At 41.4% G+C, this 18,384-nt stretch overlaps 1 protein-coding gene across 5 annotated transcripts in view; it reads left to right on the top strand.

The window, feature by feature from the left end:
- IKZF3 (IKAROS family zinc finger 3) overlaps window positions 1-18,384 on the top strand; it is a 66,606-nt gene that overhangs the window by 39,583 nt on the left and 8,639 nt on the right. For 4 of the 5 annotated variants that reach the window (XM_075177092.1, XM_075177095.1, XM_075177094.1 and 1 more), the window contains 4 exons: window positions 11,131-11,370; window positions 13,347-13,514; window positions 13,708-13,818; window positions 15,241-15,357. In XM_075177092.1, coding sequence (XP_075033193.1) covers window positions 11,131-11,370; window positions 13,347-13,514; window positions 13,708-13,818; window positions 15,241-15,357 — 636 coding nt within the window. The remainder of the gene's footprint in view (window positions 1-11,130; window positions 11,371-13,346; window positions 13,515-13,707; window positions 13,819-15,240; window positions 15,358-18,384) is intronic. The other variant, XM_075177093.1, reaches the window with a different exon arrangement.

The following is an 18,384-nucleotide window of genomic DNA, read 5'->3' as shown; positions in this document are numbered from 1 at the left end:
GTGTCTGCTATTATTATGATTTTCATCATTTGTTACTGATTGCTTATTGGACAGTTTTTGCCTTGTGACCTTGACCTCTGCTTGTTCATTGTCTCTATCCTTTGCTGCCTTCCCAGACTGCCCCTGACTATATTACTGCCTCCCCTGGTCCTAGCCAGCAGCTGCTGCCTAGTGTGGCAAGCGTGGGGGCTGAGGCCTGTGAGCAACCAGTTGCAAAGCCCAATACTTTGTTGAAGTGGGAAGTCGCCAGATGAGCCAGTATAACCGTTAGTAGCACAGGGGGTCCACATCTGGCTGTCGTTCCAGGGAATGCATTGTGTTACATGGTGCCATAATGGGACAGGATGATAGCATTAGCAACGTAGATTGTGCTGACCTGCTTGTCCCACTCCTGTGCCTTCTACCACAGCTAACTGATTTCTTTTGTTACCACAACCCTCTTCTGATTTTGCTTAATTTGTTTTATTTATTTATTTTTATTATTATTATTATTATTATTATTATTATTATTCGTTTCTTAACTTTATAATGTGTGTCATTCTGGAGAAGTGCTCCATGCAGTTTTTTTGCTTTCTAAATTCTTACTCTTGATCTGCATAAGGCACTTCCTGAAACCTTGATCTAAGTAGTCTGATTGTTTCCCCTTAGTCTCCTATTAGCTTCCATAAGTTCCATTAGAGTTTACATTTTCTTATGGGTCAGTAATTTCATTATGATCCTCATGGACAGACAGTTCTTTCTTAAGTCAGGACACATGTTGGATAAGAAACCTCCCATATTAATGTGCTTCCCAAACTGATATGGATGCTAAAGCGTGACAGGAACTCTGGATAGTTTGCATTTTGCCCCTGCACAAGCAATCCTGCAACACAGAATCATTCCATCACCATGTTTAGTTGTATCTGGAGACACCAAGTGGGATATGACAAGTAAATCAAGGCAGGAGATGAACAGTGAAAATGACCAATTTTTGTCTCCACTTGACCATTATTATTATTATTATTATTTATTTATAAGGCGCCACAAGGTTTCCGTAGCGCCGAACACAGTACAAACAATGGACAGTACAGGGAATAACAGTACAGAACAATAAACAACTAGTACCAAAACTTCAGAGGCTCTAGGCAAAGCAGATGTAATGGAGTAGGAGCAGAAGAGAAGGTAGAGAGACAGGAGGGAGAAGGGCCCTGCTCAAAAGAGCTTACATCCTAAAGGGAGGGGAAACAGACAGCCGGCACAAAGGGAGTCAGAGGGGGGGGAGCAAGCGTGCACCCCAACAGAGGAGGAGCAAGGGGATGGGAGCGAGCATGGAGAGAGGGTTAGGTGGAAGGCTGGTAGGCTTTAAGGAAGAGATGGGTTTTGAGTGCCCGTTTGAAGGAGCACAAGTTAGTGGACAAACGGATGGAGCGTGGGAGGTCATTCCAGTGGAGGGGGGCAGCTCGGGAGAAGTCTTGAATTGTAGAGTGGGATGAGGTGATCAGAGTGGACGAGAGGCGACGGTCATTGGCCGAACGCAGGGACCGGGCGGGAGTGTGGATGGAGAGAAGGTTGGAGATATAGGGGGCAGTAGAGTGGGAGAGGGCCTTGTAGGTGAGGGTAAGAAGTTTGAAAAGGATACGGTAGGGGAAGGGGAGCCAGTGAAGGGCAAGGCAGAGAGGTGAGGCAGAAGAGGAGCGGCGAGAAAGGAAGATGACCATGAAATAATCTATTCTATAATCCTTACCGGGGGAGCAGGATCCTTCATGCATCTATTAATTGTAGTGCGTGGGAAGATTTCGTAAAATTGCAGAGCACCCAGTAACTGATAGGTGATTTGCCCAAGGAGCACTTCACTAAAGGCCCTAAAGCCACTTATAAACCCATTCATGGAAATCAGTTAAAGTATTAACAATAGCAATGAAGACCATGATTTGGCAGATGTATGTTTCAGGGTCACTTCTAGTGTCAATGAGAGTGTAAGACAAAGATTTGTGGAGGTCGGTAGCAGACCCTTGGAGCCACCTCACTCCTAAACCAATAAGTATTGCAGCTATTAGCCAGGGTCAACGATCCTTTTCTGAAAGTGCTCCCGGAAGATGTTTTTTATATTATTTATTCAATGTCCTCCCTGTGAGCAGCATTCAACTGGGAGACAAATGCCTCAAAATCACCTATTGTGGTTAGTGATCTGAGATTTTTTTTAATATTGTAATCAGCATTTTCCTAGTAAGGGAGATACAAGCACTGCCCGCTTGTGTACCATCTCTTGGAGGATGCACCTCGAGTTACCGTAGATATTCAGGCCTTCTGGGGATAGATGCTATATATGTTGTACAAATATCTATTCCCCAGTGTTTTATATTTCCGCTCTGCAGTCCTACGGTCTATGTTGGCTCTTTATAAATACAAGGTTAGAAGAAGAAAGAAATTCTACTGTACTCCTCCATAATTCCATAATCACAGATTCATCTCAAATCTCTATTGACCTATTGGTGAATATTTTTAGCAGCTAGTATAGTTGGTGTAGTACGCCTTTATCTCTTTCTCAGAATAGTCACTTGTGAGGGCAAAATATTTAAAAAGGTGGGAGGTGAGGTTACAGTACAGCAACCTGTGGGTGATTTATATAAGGAAGGTTACGTGGGCAAATAGTAATAATAAAAATTTACAAAAAAAAACAAAAGCAATGTGTGCACTTTTCCTTCAATAAGTGAAACCTTTCGTAAAACAAGTACTACAGAGGGCATGTTGTGGAACATTGCTTTCTATAACTGTTCTCTACAGTGTAGTTGTATACCATTGTACAGCCAACAGCACTGCAGAATTGCGTGTGATAATATAATTGTTCTAATACACTACCTGACCAGGAGTGTGTACTTTCCCTAAACCCTATTAACGTAAATTATTAGCCTGTCCTGTTCTTGCAGCATCAGCTCTTCCTGCCACAAGCCACTCGCAGCTCCTCATCTACTGCCGGTCTGGCGCTCTTTTTTTCATACATTACCACCCACTCCCTGCAGGTTGCCACAAAAACAGCCCCTATCTTGGTTGTCCTAGATTAGAAGGTTCTATCTACTGTGCCTGTAATGCCTTCTGACTACTAAAAAGTCACCTTTAAAACAAGTATATGGTTTTGCCACAAAACCACATAGAGAAGTTTTCAGTATGAAACCTATGGGCACTTCTGCAAGAACATACCCATCATCATTACTATAATGTCTGTGCAGATTTGTAATAAAAAAATGCTGCATAATTGTTTTTTCTTGAATACCATTTACTGCTTGCAAGCAAAGCTACAAATATATATTTATAGACATGTTGTAAAATGCATATAACTAGAATGGCACTTTATATATAAATATATCTGAAAAATGTATTTTGGAAGAAATTGATGTTTCTCGACGTTGTTGGTGAATTTGTATCTACTAAATTAATTTTGTATCATGGAAAAGGACAGCGGACAGTTCTACTTTTGTGATAGCGTGCACCTATTTGTGTACACCTGTGCAAGTGTTTACAGGCACATAAGTGGGTTAATGCATTGACTGGGAGATGTTATTATTATAATAGTTGTCCACAAGACCGTTTTAGGCTCGCCAGACTGGCTGCTTGTCTAAGGTGGTTATCTCCAAGCACAGGCCATTACTTTTAATATGACACATGTTGCTCCATCTGAGCACAGTTTATACAGTGGGATCAGGGCCGGATTAAGACACTGTAGGCCCCTGGGCTAGGGGTACTGTGAGGCCCCCATTTGTCAAGCGACGTATGCCCAATACGATATTACTGGGGGCCCCCCCAGTAATATCTGATTGGGCATACGTCGCTTGACAAATGTTTATTTTAATATACCTACTCTGTATTTTCAAAAACCAAAAAGGATATCTATGGATTAATGTACCTTATGTATGTTCAACAATTTGTAGGAGTGCAATAGTTTGAAAGCAAATGATTTTATTAAGGTTAAAATAATGCCAACTGGTTTTAGCATAGGTAAATAATAAATGGTTGTTACAATTATAACCAGTTAGCATTGTTTTAACCTTAATAAACCACTATTTGTTTTTAAACTATTGCACTATTGCACAGCGTGTGGGCAATAAGCACTACGAGACCAGCCAGGACCATGCACAGCTCACTCCTTAGAGAGTGGCCTTTTTGGAACTAGTTTCCACCACATGCAGACACTGTTAGTCTCCTAGTAGAATTTGTCATTCGTTTTCACTCTCATTAAAAAAACACTAACACAACGCCAGTAGGAACCTGGCCTGTATCTTTGTATTTTTATAAAATACAATTTTGATTAAATTAATATTGCATATTAAGGAATATCACTTAATATATTAATGTAATCAAATACATCTTTATAATATAAACATGATATTGTTAGCACTTACAATCTTTATTATATATTTTTTTTTTATATTATAAAACATTAATTAGCACTTTTTAAGAAATAAGAACACCATTTTCATTACATTAATTGTATTTTCAGGCATTTTGGTTAGGAATAAAATATATGCAGAGCACACACATGACTGTACTTTATGATGTGTTTTTTTCTATATCAGAGTGCTCTGGGACCCTTCTTTGTACCAATGTATTTCTCCTTAACATATACAACTTACTTTTCAGACATTTCAACAGGAACAGGTCTGGTTACTTCCTGTGTCACATTCTGTCTGCTGTCTGCCTCCAATAACTGCACAGGGAGAGGCTGCTTCAAGTGCCGGGAGAGGGGAGAGGGGGGGGGGGGGGGGGAGTACACACTGTTCCTACCAGGGGCGGTGATTGGCAACAGCAGAAACCAATTAGGGAGTTGCACAGTGACATCAGTGACTCCCTAATTGGTTGCTTTTCCGGGTACCAGGGAGACAGAGGAAAAAAAAAGTCTCTGCAATAAGCTGTAAATTTTCTGGAGTGCCCAAGCACCAACTGAGCTGGTGCCCTCGCTGACCCCTACACCCTCCCTCCCCCCAAAAAAGAGAGGAGATGCAGTCTCAATATTGATACTGCCCTGTCTGTAATGTACAGCAGGCTGCAGTATGCTAAAGTTTTGGTCCGTGGAGGAGGGGTGCCTTCACTGACAGCGATCGCCGGCAGTATGAAAGATATATATATATAACGCTGCCGGCAGATCTTAGGGGCCCCCCAGCTGCCTGAGGCCCCTGGGCTATAGCCCATAAAGCCCTGCGGTTAATCCGGCCCTGAGTGGGATACGTTTATATCCACACATAAAACAATGTGATTAAAACACAAAGTCAAAGCTTTGATATCTCATTAGTCTTAGGCATGTATGAGGATCTAAAGGAGCAGTAATCAAAAAGTGATAGTAGGCAGTATTTAAATGGTTTTCTTGTGGCAGTGCACATTCCTATGGTAGACAGCAAAATATGACACAGCATCTGCACATAACAGCCACAATAATGTAATGGGGTTGTGGTCCTGTGCTACTCAAACAGGTGGACACAATGGGCCTCATTTAGAGTCGGACGCAATGTCTAAGACTTACATAAAAGAGCAGGAGTGGGAGTGTGCCGCAGCTTGGTAGGATATTAGGAGTGGCATGCAACCCCAGTTGCGTCCCACTCGTAATACCCTATTATTATTATTATTATCTTTGACTTATAAGGCCCCACAAAGGGTCTGCAGCGCCGTACATTACATATACAGAAAACAAAACCAAGACACAACATGATACACAAATATATACAAACACAGGTGACAGGGTAAAGCAAATCAGATTATATCTGACAGATATTGAAAGGGATAGTAGAAATCAGCAAGAAGAAGACCGAAGATTAAAAAAACAGGGAAAACAGGGCTAGCGAAGTAGGCCAAGAGGTACAGAGGGTGAAGGAACAGTAGAAGGAGCACACAAGGAAAGAGGGCCCTGCTCATGAGAGCTTACAACCTAAAGGGAAGGGGGAGACACATAAATGGGGGTACTAACTAGGGGGGAGAGCCAGGACAAGAACGTTAGGAGGACTGATAGACTTGAATAAAGAAATGAGTCTTAAGGGTACGCTTGAAGCCTTTGAGAGTAGATGCTAACCTGATGGAACGTGGAAGATCGTTCCACAGTAGGGGAGCAGCCCGGGCAAAGTCCTGAATACGAGAGTGAGAGGAGGTGATCAGTGAAGTAGTGAGGCGGCGGTCAGAGGCAGAGCGGAGAGGGCGGGTAGGAGTGTAGGTAGAGATGAGATTGGAGATGTAGGGAGGGGAAGATTGACTAAGAGCTTTAAAGGTGAGGGTGAGGAGTTTAAATTTAATTCTGTAGGGAATGGGGAGCCAATGTAGTGACTGTTGGAGGGAGACCGCAGAGATAGAGCGGCGGGAGAGAAAAATGAGGCGGGCAGCAGCATTGAGGATAGACTTAAGAGGGTCAAGGCGAGAATCAGGTAGGCCAGATAGAAGAAGGTTACAGTAGTCAAGGCGAGAGATAATAAGCGAGTGAACAAGGGTTTTCGTGGCTTCCGTGGTGAGAAAGGGACGTATCTTAGATATATTCCGAAGGTGGAAGTAACAGGATTTAGAGAGGGACAGAATGTGAGGCTTAAATGAGAGGGAGGAATCAAGGATGACCCCAAGGCATCGGACTTGGGGGACAGAAGCGAGGGTAGTGACCTACCGAGCTGTGACCAGTTCTCACAGCTAGCTAACTACTTGCGCCACCTAATTCCTGACACACTTTTTCTGTCTTTTTTGATGTGTGTTCCGCCTGAATCTTGATCCAACTAGGGTAGTTTTAGCGGGTAGATGCCCATATTATCTAAATTATTCATGGTCACGCCTACATAACTCCGTGTTCCACCCTGTCCCTCGTACTGAGAAGCAAGCTGTCGCAAGTGTACACTGTGTCTGAAAAGCAGATGGAACTGCAGGGTACTGTTGCTTACTGCGCATGCCCCATCAGTGGAAATGTGCGGGATGCGCCTGAAATGGACTTTGCGTCTGACTCTAAATGAGGCCGAATATATATAATGTGCTGTGCTCCTGCTTGTATTCCATTATTTGTTCCATGCTAGATTACCTATACCTATAATAATGTTTAATATATACTACCGACTACCTTTTCATGGTAATATCCTCATTCTAAATATATTACTATAAATAGGCTCCTCATATGTATTTTTTAAAATCAAATGAGCACCTCCCCAATTTCATTGGAATATACAGAAGATCCCTCTCCCCATGTTCACTTTATTTCTAAGCAAGTTTGTACTATTGCCCATACTCTCTTATTACAATCCACTATTGATCTAATCCTAAAAACTGCAGTGCCACCATTTAATTATGTACAGCAGTAGAGACAGCTTTATGTTGTAATATTATATAGGCAACATTATTACTAAAATAATGAACTGCAGTTTACAAATTTACACTCATCCATTACTTAATGGTCTAAGAAACATTTTTATGGTAAACATGTTACCAGAAATATAATTTGTTAGCAGTAATTGCAAGTATTTTTTCCACAGTAAACCAAAACTCCAGCTGCACCAGACCTGTGTGGAAGTGCTATCAGCAGGGCTGACACACAGACTGCAGCCCAAGCTCAGGATGTGGTAATTACCTCGGTGTGGCAGCTATGAGTTCTCAGCTAGCTGCTCGTATATGTATTGTGTCCAAAGCGCTAGAAGCTTGTGGGTTTTTGTTAGTTGAATTACCCTGGTTGGATTTAAATAAAGTTCTGGTTTGCAAATGCATTAGGGTTTTTACCGACATTAAGCCTCGTGTTTTGTCCTCCGTGTGAACAGTGTTGGTTAACCAGTGTATATTTTTGGGATAATGATGTTATTTTTACATATACCATGAAGGAAAACTAAATAGAACGTCGAGGAAGTACTCAGAGAGATCATTAGAATTTATTCCTTTATTATAGAGGCGAGACTATGAGGTGCAGAATGCGAGAGAATGCAGTTTTTGTTGTTTTATTTTATTGTGGGTTTCTTAGTGTATATCTCTTACTATCCTGGCTGTGCTCCTGTCACTTCTTGGTGTATGTCTCTCACTGTCCTGACTGTGCTCCTGTCACTTCTTGGTGTATGTCTCTTACTATCCTGGCTGTGCTCCTGTCACTTCTTGGTGTATGTCTGTCAGTACCCTGGCTGTGCTTCTGTCACTTCTTGATGTATGTCTCTTACTATCCTGGCTGTGCTCCTGTTACTTCTTGGTGTATGTCTGCCAGTACCCTGGCTGTGCTCCTGTCACTTCTTGGTGTATGTCTGTTACTAGCCTTGCTGTGCTCCTGTCACTTCTTGGTGTATGTCTGTCACTATCCTGGCTGTGCTCCTGTCACTTCTTGGTGTATGTCTGTTACTAGCCTTGCTGTGCTCCTGTCACTTCTTGGTGTATGTCTGTCACTATCCTGGCTGTGCTCCTGTCACTTCTTGGTGTATGTCTGTCAGTACCCTGGCTGTGCTCCTGTTACTTCTTGGTGTATGTCTGTCACTGTCCTGGTTGTGCTCCTGTCACTTCTTGGGTGTATGTCTCTTACTATCCTGGCTGTGCTCCTCTCATTTCTTGGTGTATGTCTCTTACTATCCTGGCTGTGCTCCTGTCACTTCTTGGTGTATGTCTGCCACTGTCCTGGCTGTGCTCCTGTCACTTCTTGGTGTATGTCTGTCAGTACCCTGGCTGTGCTCTTGTCACTTCTTGATGTATGTCTTTTACTATCCTGGCTGTGCTCCTTTTACTTCTTGGTGTATGTCTCTTACTATCCTGGCTGTGCTCCTGTCACTTCTTGGTGTATGTTTGTCACTATCCTTGCTGTGCTCCTGTCACTTCTTGATATATGTCTCTTACTATCTTGGCTGTGCTCCTGTTACTTCTTGGTGTAGGTCTGTCAGTACCCTCCTGTCACTTCTTGATGTATGTCTCTTACTATCCTGGCTGTACTCCTGTCACTTCTTGGTGTATGTCTGTCAGTACCCTCATGTCACTTCTTGGTGTAGGTCTGTCAGTATTCCAGTAGTGCTCCTGTCACACACCTCGTAGAGAGTTTCTGCCACTCTCTCACCATTTTCAGAAACAATCCCAGATTTTAAAGATTTTCCCCTGTTTGTCAATATTGATCAACTGCCCAATAAAATCTTTCCCCAATGTTAGATGCAACTCTTATGGTGTATTCTTAATATCTGGTGGTAAATGTATCAAGCTCAGCGTTTTACGGCGGGTTTGAAAAGTGAAGATGTTGCCTATAGCAACCAATCAGATTCTAGCTATCATTTTATAAAATGTACTAAAGAAATAATAGTTAGAATCTGATTGGCTTTTCAAACCCGCCGGAAAACTCTCAGCTTGATACATTTATCCTCTGGTCTTTTTAGGGTAATTATTGAGCAGGAATTCTTAAAGTACAAAACCGTATGTTATTATCGAAAGCAGTAATCATAACGTTATTGGGATTGTAGTGCTCCTAGGTACACCATGACAGTATTGTGGATCGGGAGGTTCACTTTAGGGATGCTGATTAACCACAGTTCCTGACATGTAGACACTCAGATTATGCATTCTCAGGACATTACTTTCAGGAATATTTGTCAGATTGTGGAGACCAGTAGTGAAACTGCCACCACTGGTCCTTGTGGTTACTATGGGGCCCACCAGGGCTGAGGTCTCCATTATGCTGGGCCATATGCTGCCGGAGGTCCCCACTCTGCTCTTCTGAACATGTACGGGGGCAGGCGCTTGCAGAGTGAAACCCCTAAAGGGCTTTCAGCTCTAGTACTCGATCGCAGGGCCCCAACGTAAATTTTGCTGTGGGGCCCGTTGATTGACTGTTATCCCTTCTGGATGATTAGAGGCTGTTGACTCTGTGGATTTATGGGCCCATTTGACAGATTTTACCCTACATGTCCCACAGTTTAAACCATGAGATTTGCCCTCACACTATTTTTTCATAGTTCTGTTCTGTATTTATTCTGTGTGTATTGTTACAAGTGTTCAGAACAGTACAATAATTAATGTTGTAGTAATGCAAAAGAAATATAATACCAACATACTGTGCATACAGTTTGTAGGACTGGATGTTATTGCTCTGATAACGATAAGTTTTATTTTTTTAATCTCTCCCAGATTTTCAAAACTGTTTAACAAGTAAAAGGGGGTTTAAGGGAAAAAAGGAATAATGAAATGTAGGGAGGTTAGGTAGAAGGGGAACATTAGACATTAAAAATTGTATTTTGTTATGTGAAATTATGAAAGAATCAACCCCATGAACTGTGTTCAACCTTAATTACTATGTAACAAAAAAACATTGCCAACCTCTATGGACCTGTTCCAGAGTTATGCAAAGACTCATGGGTTTAGTTGTCATTGTAACTGCTATAACCACGATCCTTCAGGAGTTTGATACATATTTTTTAGATTTAAGTTCACTGTACAGATATTTTTTCATGGAAAAAAACAAATTATTTTTATATATGTATGTATGATATGATTTATCTGACAGAAACATCATTACTACAGTCGTATATACCCTATTTGTTAATAATGTTCATTTTTGTCTTAATGTTCTACAATTATGTTGTCATTCATATGGGCACACAGAGTTAATGGTCTACAACTATGTTGTGATCCATATGGGCACACAGGGCTAGATTTACTAAGCTGCGGGTTTGGAAAAGTGGGGATGTTGCCTATATAGCAACCAATCAGATTCTAGCTTTCATTTATTTAGTACCATCTACAAAATGATAGCTAGAATCTGATTGGTTGCTATAGGCAACATCCCCACTTTTTCAAACCCGCCGCTTAGTAAATCTAGCCCACAGAGTTAATATGATTAGGCCATGGTGCTTAATATGCTGCTGGAATATAAAAAATAATTTAAAATTATCAACAGAAGCAGCCTCTCTGTGGTCAGATGAAAAAGGAGAAACATGTGCACGACTTTAATAAATCTAAAGACATCCGCAAACACAATAAGATTTAATTTTCTCCAAATGTCAACGACCAAACGGGACACAGATTAAATCAGTACAATTTGACCTTTAATTATTTATGGACATATACTACTGATTTTGCCATTTTTTCTATACCACTTGTCTGCATTATGTATGTTCATATAGAAGGAATAAAAAGTGAGTTTTAGATGGGCCCAATAATTTAATTTACTGATTAGGTCTTTGTGCTTCCCATTTTCAGAGAACATGGTGAATGTAAAAAGTGAATCCGCAGAGTCGGCAGCCTCTAAGCACCCAGAGGAGATTGACTTGTCCTATGAATATGGCTCAGATTGTGCAACCTACAATAGCGTCCAAATGGAAAGACATAACATGTCCTATGACCTCAACAGACCCAGTATGGGAAAACTGTACTGTGACATCTGTGGACTCTCCTGCAACAGCCTCAATGTTTTACTGGTACACAAGAGAAGCCATACAGGTACGTACCATCTCCCACAGAGCTTCACAGAGCTACAACAGCATGTACAATGTTTTTAGAAAACTTCCCATTGTCTTCTACATTCATAGGCCCCATCTGTTCCTTCACTCTATGTTTGTCCTGTCACATCTTTGAGGCTATGACATTTCTTTCAACCCTGTTACATTGCCCCTACAATTTCCATGGACTTAAGCTTCAGGTTAATAACCGCGTTCTTGCTATCTCTTATGTAATGTTCCTTAAAAGCAACAGCAACATAAAAGTAAAACTCAATGAACTTGTATATAGATTCAATTTTGAATGTAAATGTATTTGAGGGGCTTGGACTTCTTATTATATATATATATACGGGGCCCAGGGGTGAGGGGAGTCTAGCAATGTTTTGTTGGCCCCTGATCCACCTCCCCTATGAGGCCCTCGGTTCTCCCTTGGTCCCCTCCTTTGCCCTTAAAAAAGCAGAGTGGAGGGGAGGATGTGCTAGACCATGCACAGCTGGGGGTTGTGGAGGCTAGAGTGGCATCACTGGGTCCCCCAAATTTTCCTATGGGAATGACAATGTATTGTTCTGCCCTGGTCTGATGGTTTGTACTCAGGTTGTCTATGCATGTCTTAAATTCTAAATTTAACATATATAAATTCTAGCATTAACAATATGTTGTTACATCGCAAGACTGATTTTCTGAACTGTGCTCACAGATGTTGGAATTAAATCTGGAGGTGAAAGTAGTCATGATTTTAAGATCACTATTGTAATTTTAACTGTCACTGTAAATGGCATGCATCAAGTGCACATGAGACAAATCGTGTGAGAGCCTTGCTCACATAGACCTTACAATCTAATTGGAATTGCAAAATGGCACGATTGACTGTGCCCCACCCCCTCCCGCCCTCTAGTCACGCCCATCTCCTGGACTGCACTGCCTGAAAGTAGGCAAGTATGTATTACTCAGAGGGTTAGTGTGGATGGGTACAAAGGGTTTCCCGAGTCAACCCCTGGTGGATTCAGTCACAGTCCGCATCTCACCATACTGTGTAGAAGGCTCGGGTGGAGGCACTGAAGAGAGAGAACATTTCACCACCCCTTTTAGAGTGATAGGGAGAGGGGTGCTACATGCATGTAGCTATGAAAGCTGTGGAAAAGTGTATTTTCCCCTTTTTTCTTTTATTTTCTCTGTAAAGCCCATTGAATAAAAATATGTTTATTACAATCCACTTCCTAAAGAAAGTCCCATTAGCCCCTAAAAATATAAATCTATCAATTTAGCGCAAAAAATAAAGAAAGAAAGAAACCAACCAGGTTTCACTTCTGACAGTCTTACAGTTGCAAGGGTCTGTGGACTATAAACACTGGAGGGTTGGAAAACATTGCTTGGTCTGATGAATCCAAATTCCTGCTGTTTCTCACTGATGAGAAGCCAAAGGTTCTAACCTGTTGGTTGTGTAATGGTGCGTGTTTTATAATATGTATTTGGTTCCTTGATTCAAATAGAATGACATTTGAATGCCAATAAGGGAAATCCTTTCATGGATGTCCATGTCACAAGGCTAGGACGTTGTGGAATGGTTTCAGGAATGTGACAGCTATTTCAGCTGAATGTATCGTGCTCCTGTCACCAGATCTCAAATCAAACAAACATCTGTGGGATGAAATGGAAAATGCTACTTAGAGTGGAACTTACCTGTGAGATTGATTGCATTCAACATGGGCCATCAACCCTGCACCACATTTCCAAAACCTTGCTGACTCTATGCCACAGCAAATTCAAGCTCTTACAGGGCAAACAGGAGAGCAACCCATTATTAATTAGATGTGCCCTGTAAAAATGGCACTCAATATACTGTCATCTAGATCTTGATGTGGTGTTTTGAATATCACCTGATCATGATATGACATAATCTGGTGTGTTGCTTCTAATAACCTTTTTTCCATGTCAGACTTTCTCCATGTGCTAAAGACCGGTGCTTGCCTATTTCAGGGGAACGTCCTTTCCAGTGCAATCAGTGTGGAGCCTCATTTACCCAGAAGGGGAACTTGCTACGACATGGCAAGCTGCATACTGGAGAGAAACCCTTCAAATGTCACTTATGCAGCTACGCCTGCCAAAGGAGAGATGCCTTGTCTGGGCACCTCCGCACGCACTCTGGTGAGCAAACCTTCACTCTTCCTTACGCTTCTCTAGAGCATTTTAAAGTACATGGAAATAAAATGTTAATATATTTGAGGTTTGACATTGCTTCAGTAATACAGCATGTGTTTCAGACAGGGTGTACAGGTTGTTGTAAGCTGTGTATTACATGTAGAGATACAGAATCAAGCTATTGTTTTATTGTCCTCAGTGGAAAAACCGTTCAAGTGTGAATTCTGTGGACGTAGCTACAAGCAGCGCAGCTCTCTGGAGGAACACAAAGAACGATGTCGTGTTTATCTGCAAAACATTAGTGAGTCTGGTGGGTTTAATCTCAGTGCCATTAACACAGATGCTTTGGTCATTAAAAAGACACCTCTTCAGGCTCGTCACATTCCCTAGATAATCACATTTTACGCTTACTGAATACCTCTCTCCTTTTCCACATAATGTCTCTTATAGATTTCTCTGTGCTATTTCCCCTGTGTCATATAGTTCCCTATGCTTTCAGACACAAAGCTCTTTATTTCCATGTCTGGGCAGACTAACCTGTGTTAGGAGCCAATACTTGTGTTAGGTGTACAGTAGATATAATAATGCAGCTAAGTGTAAAAGAAGAAAAATCAGTTTTGATTCTAAGGCACCTCCCTTGAAAACAAAAACAATTTTCACACTTTATCAGATTCCAGCCAATGTTATTCGGAGATTATACGACAGATAGCACAATTATGCCAGGACAGCATGTCTTGAAAACGGTAAACTGTGAAACATTTTATGTAATATTGCTACAAGACTTGACTCGGGCTTTGATAACCATCTTGTGCACAAGACAGAGTTTGTGCATACAGCCACCTTGTGCTCCACTCTCCTTCCTCCACTGACCACAAATGTGAAGGGACAGGAAGCAATGCCTGCTATTAGACAGCGAGGATACCCGTGTGCTCGCCTTGAATTGAGAGAGAAGACAAAACCTCAAACCAGCTCAGTGGAAATACTGACAAGAGACAGAAAGTGGTCAGAGACAAGGCAGCTTGCAGGTGGCCTGTGCATTGAGATCAGAGGTTATAGGACGATGTTTGCATTATATGTGTTTAGTAGGCTATGACCACCTAACTTTGCTGTTTTCTCCATCACATATAACAATCTATTCTTTCTAATGCTTGATGTGTATGAACATTTGCATCTGCTTGCTTTCTTAGTGTCCATATCTATCTAGTATTAGCTTTTACTTATATTTTTTTGTTTAACTATTTTATTGTTTTATCAACAACCTCCAATAGACATCTAGTGCTCCATTGATTATCATAGTATCACTGTAACTTATAGTGATGTTTTTTATCTTCCACAAGTAAGGCCATAGATTCTATAGATATACATTTTAAAAGGTGTAAAGAATTTGTGTCTCATAGGATAAGTTGGGGGGAGACAGACATAGAAGAAATGGATATTTTCTGCTAGTGACAGAAACAATCTCTGTATTCCTCCACAAATCCTTCTTACAGACTTCTTGTCATTTCCGCTTGAACATGTAGATAATGTTATCTGTATGGGCCATAATGCTTTTTTCTCTTTCTGTGTTAAGAAATACGACATTATCATCCGTCTGTATTATTCTGACCACAATATAAACTATACAACTCTGGCAAAAATAAAGCATGTGACATTTAGTCTGGGGGATTTATATGCTAAAGATTATCTTTTCTCTTCACTTGGTTTGACTCTTTCTTCCCTCTCCTCTTTGCAGCTGTCGATGAGCCCAAGCAGATGAAGCCGGAAATGGGGAGCGAACGGGCAATGGTGCTGGATCGTTTAGCCAGCAATGTGGCGAAGAGGAAAAGCTCCATGCCTCAAAAGTTTATTGGTAAGGTACTGAATTTGTGAGTAAAGATTTAGGGGCTCCATTAAGCCCTGTTTCCATTATTCGGGCTTGCTATGCCATGTATTATTGCTGTGGAAGTGACCACGTTACATGTGGCTTTATACCTATGTTGTCTAGCTACATATCACCCACTTTGCTGTCATTACCCTGGGCTTTCCCCCAGACCCCCTCCCCCCTCCCAATTTTGGTGGGTTCCTGGGTTTCACAACCTGTTTCCAGCTCTACAGAAGAACATGTATTCATGCAGTGCAGACTGGGAGAGAGAGAGAGAGAGAGAGGGGAGACTGCATAATTATTGGAGCATGAATTGTGAAAGGGGAAGGATTTACCAGACCAGGACAACTGCACCTGCTGCTCTCCGGTGCATCCAGAAAGTCAAGTATAATCTAATCGACATTTATGTTTAATTAGCATCGCTGGCACGCAAACGCCTGCAGTGAAATACCACAAAAAGAGTCACAAGTTTAGTGAAATAGCACTAAACAAGTGATGTAATCTTCTAATGTGTTAATCACACTTTGGTCTTGACTGTTGCCAAGAGGAATAAAGTGTCTGTGTATTTTTTTTTAATTGAACCAGTTTTATACTGAGCTCTTCCAACTGTGTCGAACTGCTGGATTAATCAATGTTGTGAGGTTGATGCCAGTGTCTTAGTGAGCTAGAAATAGATAAGACAGATAGCTGAGCATTAGCAGGAAAAGAAGATTGGTATATGTTATGTATATATTGGTCTCTGCAGATAGAGGATGTCTCTGCATGTAGTAAATGTTTTCATTTTAAATCGATAGACATTTTGTATTTTAGCTCTGATTTCACGTGATAACACCAACCATAGGTGGCATTGCCACTTGGCAGCAGAGGCGCCAAGAGGGGGGAGCAAGTATACCGTATCGGGCCTGGCTGGGGGCCCATGCATGCCGATGTAATGGGAGGAGCCACCAACTCAGTGTGACCATGCCCCCGATGGAAGGGGCCCGAAAAAGTTGCTGTACCAGGGCCCAAAATTCCTCTTTGCGGCCCTGCTGAGTAGTATGTAATACCATTGATTTTGTGGCTTACTATGCTGGACAGAATGTGTAGAGGGCATTAAGTATGCTGTATAAAACTGCTAAACTGCTATGTTACCAAAAATAACAGTGTAAATAATGTAGTTCTATTCTGATATTTTTATTAGTTTTCTTTATATTATAATGAACCCTGAGTATAACTCCAAGCATATTACTATATGCTTAAACTCTGATGGGGTAAGTCTAGCTCTAGGAATGTGCAATTACACTGGCTATCTGCAGGTAGTCAGTGTAGAGGCCAATGACCTGAGAGGCCTTGGCGTCACTGCCTCGCTTATTCCAGCTCTTTCTTTCCCATGATGCCTCAGAATATTAAATGTAAAGCAATGTAGAGTGGACAATCCACATTGACATCTCCTGTTTACGTTGAAACTCCTGTGATTGAGTAGTCAGCAGTGGTGAGTACCTCCAAGACCAAGAGAGTCCAGGGCAGGGACGCCCAGTGGTTCTGCTACTTGGGGGAAAGGGTTCATTCCACAATTAAAAATAATGGAGGTCTCCTGAAATGAGAACAGGGAAAACAGAAGCTAATTATAATCAATTCTGAAAAATTGATTTCATAGATACAGTTTATGGACATGGTGTGGGCATCCCAGATTCTTATAGTGACCTGCGTTCTCATAGAGAAGCACTTGTCCCCCTTGTCTCTTGGTAAATGTTTTGGAAATGCAGGAAAGCATTTCTGATGTGGAAATGCTTATGTGTGACTTTATAGTTGTCAACTGTCCATAATTTGAGGCGGTGGTGGTCATATTTCCGACACTGAATATGTCGATACCAAAATGGTGACATTGTAGATGTCGACATATTCATTTTGTCCACATTTTTAAAATGAAGACAATGAAAATATGTGCTGGCATCCAGCGGGCCCGATGGCAATAAAACCACTGGACACGCCAGCTGCCGGCACACGAAAGATTAAACATTTTAATAAAAATAAGATTAATCCTATTGCTCTCATCCTAGTATTATCAAAATTGGGGTCACTAAAAGCCTGGGGAATAGCTGCCAGGTCTGCCGGTATTGCTCGTTTAATGTCGACATTGTGACTGTCAACATCACTACTGTCGAGAGTCACAATGTCTACATTTTAAACATGTGGACAGAATGAATTTGTCGACATTTACCCTGTCACTGGGATAATTGTCGGCAGATTAACCGTCGGAAAGTGGTACCTAACCCATTTCAGGGACCGTGCCAGGCTTTAGAGATCTGTCCCTGGAAATGTTAATATTGACTAACTGCACAGAAAAATGAAATTGTATCTGCCTCTTAAGTGCGATTCTTGATTTTATAATTTGATATTTAGCCAAGAAAATTTTTACATTTCCAAAAGCATGTTATATTCATATTGAGGAAACATGTGTTGACAGGTATTGTATATACAGTAGTATTGTGTGTGGCATACCTAGATGATGATATGACAGGGATTGTAGTGCTCCAGTGTCTACCAGTATAATTGTGTGTGACATACTTAGATGATGATATGACAGGGATTGTAGTGCTCCAGTGTCTACCAGTATAATTGTGTGTGACATACTTAGATGATGAAATGACAGGGATTGAAGTGCTCCAGTGTCTACTAGTAGTATTGTGTGTGACATACTTAGATGATGATATAACAGGGATTGCAGTGCTCCAGTGTCGACTAGTAGTATTGTGTGTGACATACTTAGATGATGATATAACAGGGATTGTAGTGCTCCAGTGTCTACTAGTAGTATTGTGTGTGACATACTTAGATGATGATATAACAGGGATTGTAGTGCTCCAGTGTCTACCAGTAGTATTGTGTGTGACATACTTAGATGATGATATATCAGGGATTGTAGTGCTTCAGTGTCTACCAGTAGTATTGTGTGTGACATACTTAGATGATGATATGACTGGAATTGTAGTGCTCCAGCGTCTACCAGTAGTATTGTGTGTGACATATTTAGAT

Source organism: Mixophyes fleayi, chromosome 6, assembly GCF_038048845.1.
Source record: "Mixophyes fleayi isolate aMixFle1 chromosome 6, aMixFle1.hap1, whole genome shotgun sequence".
NCBI lineage: Eukaryota > Metazoa > Chordata > Amphibia > Anura > Limnodynastidae > Mixophyes > Mixophyes fleayi.
Note: the sequence above shows the minus strand (reverse complement) of the source record. Positions and strands in the feature narration are given on the sequence as shown.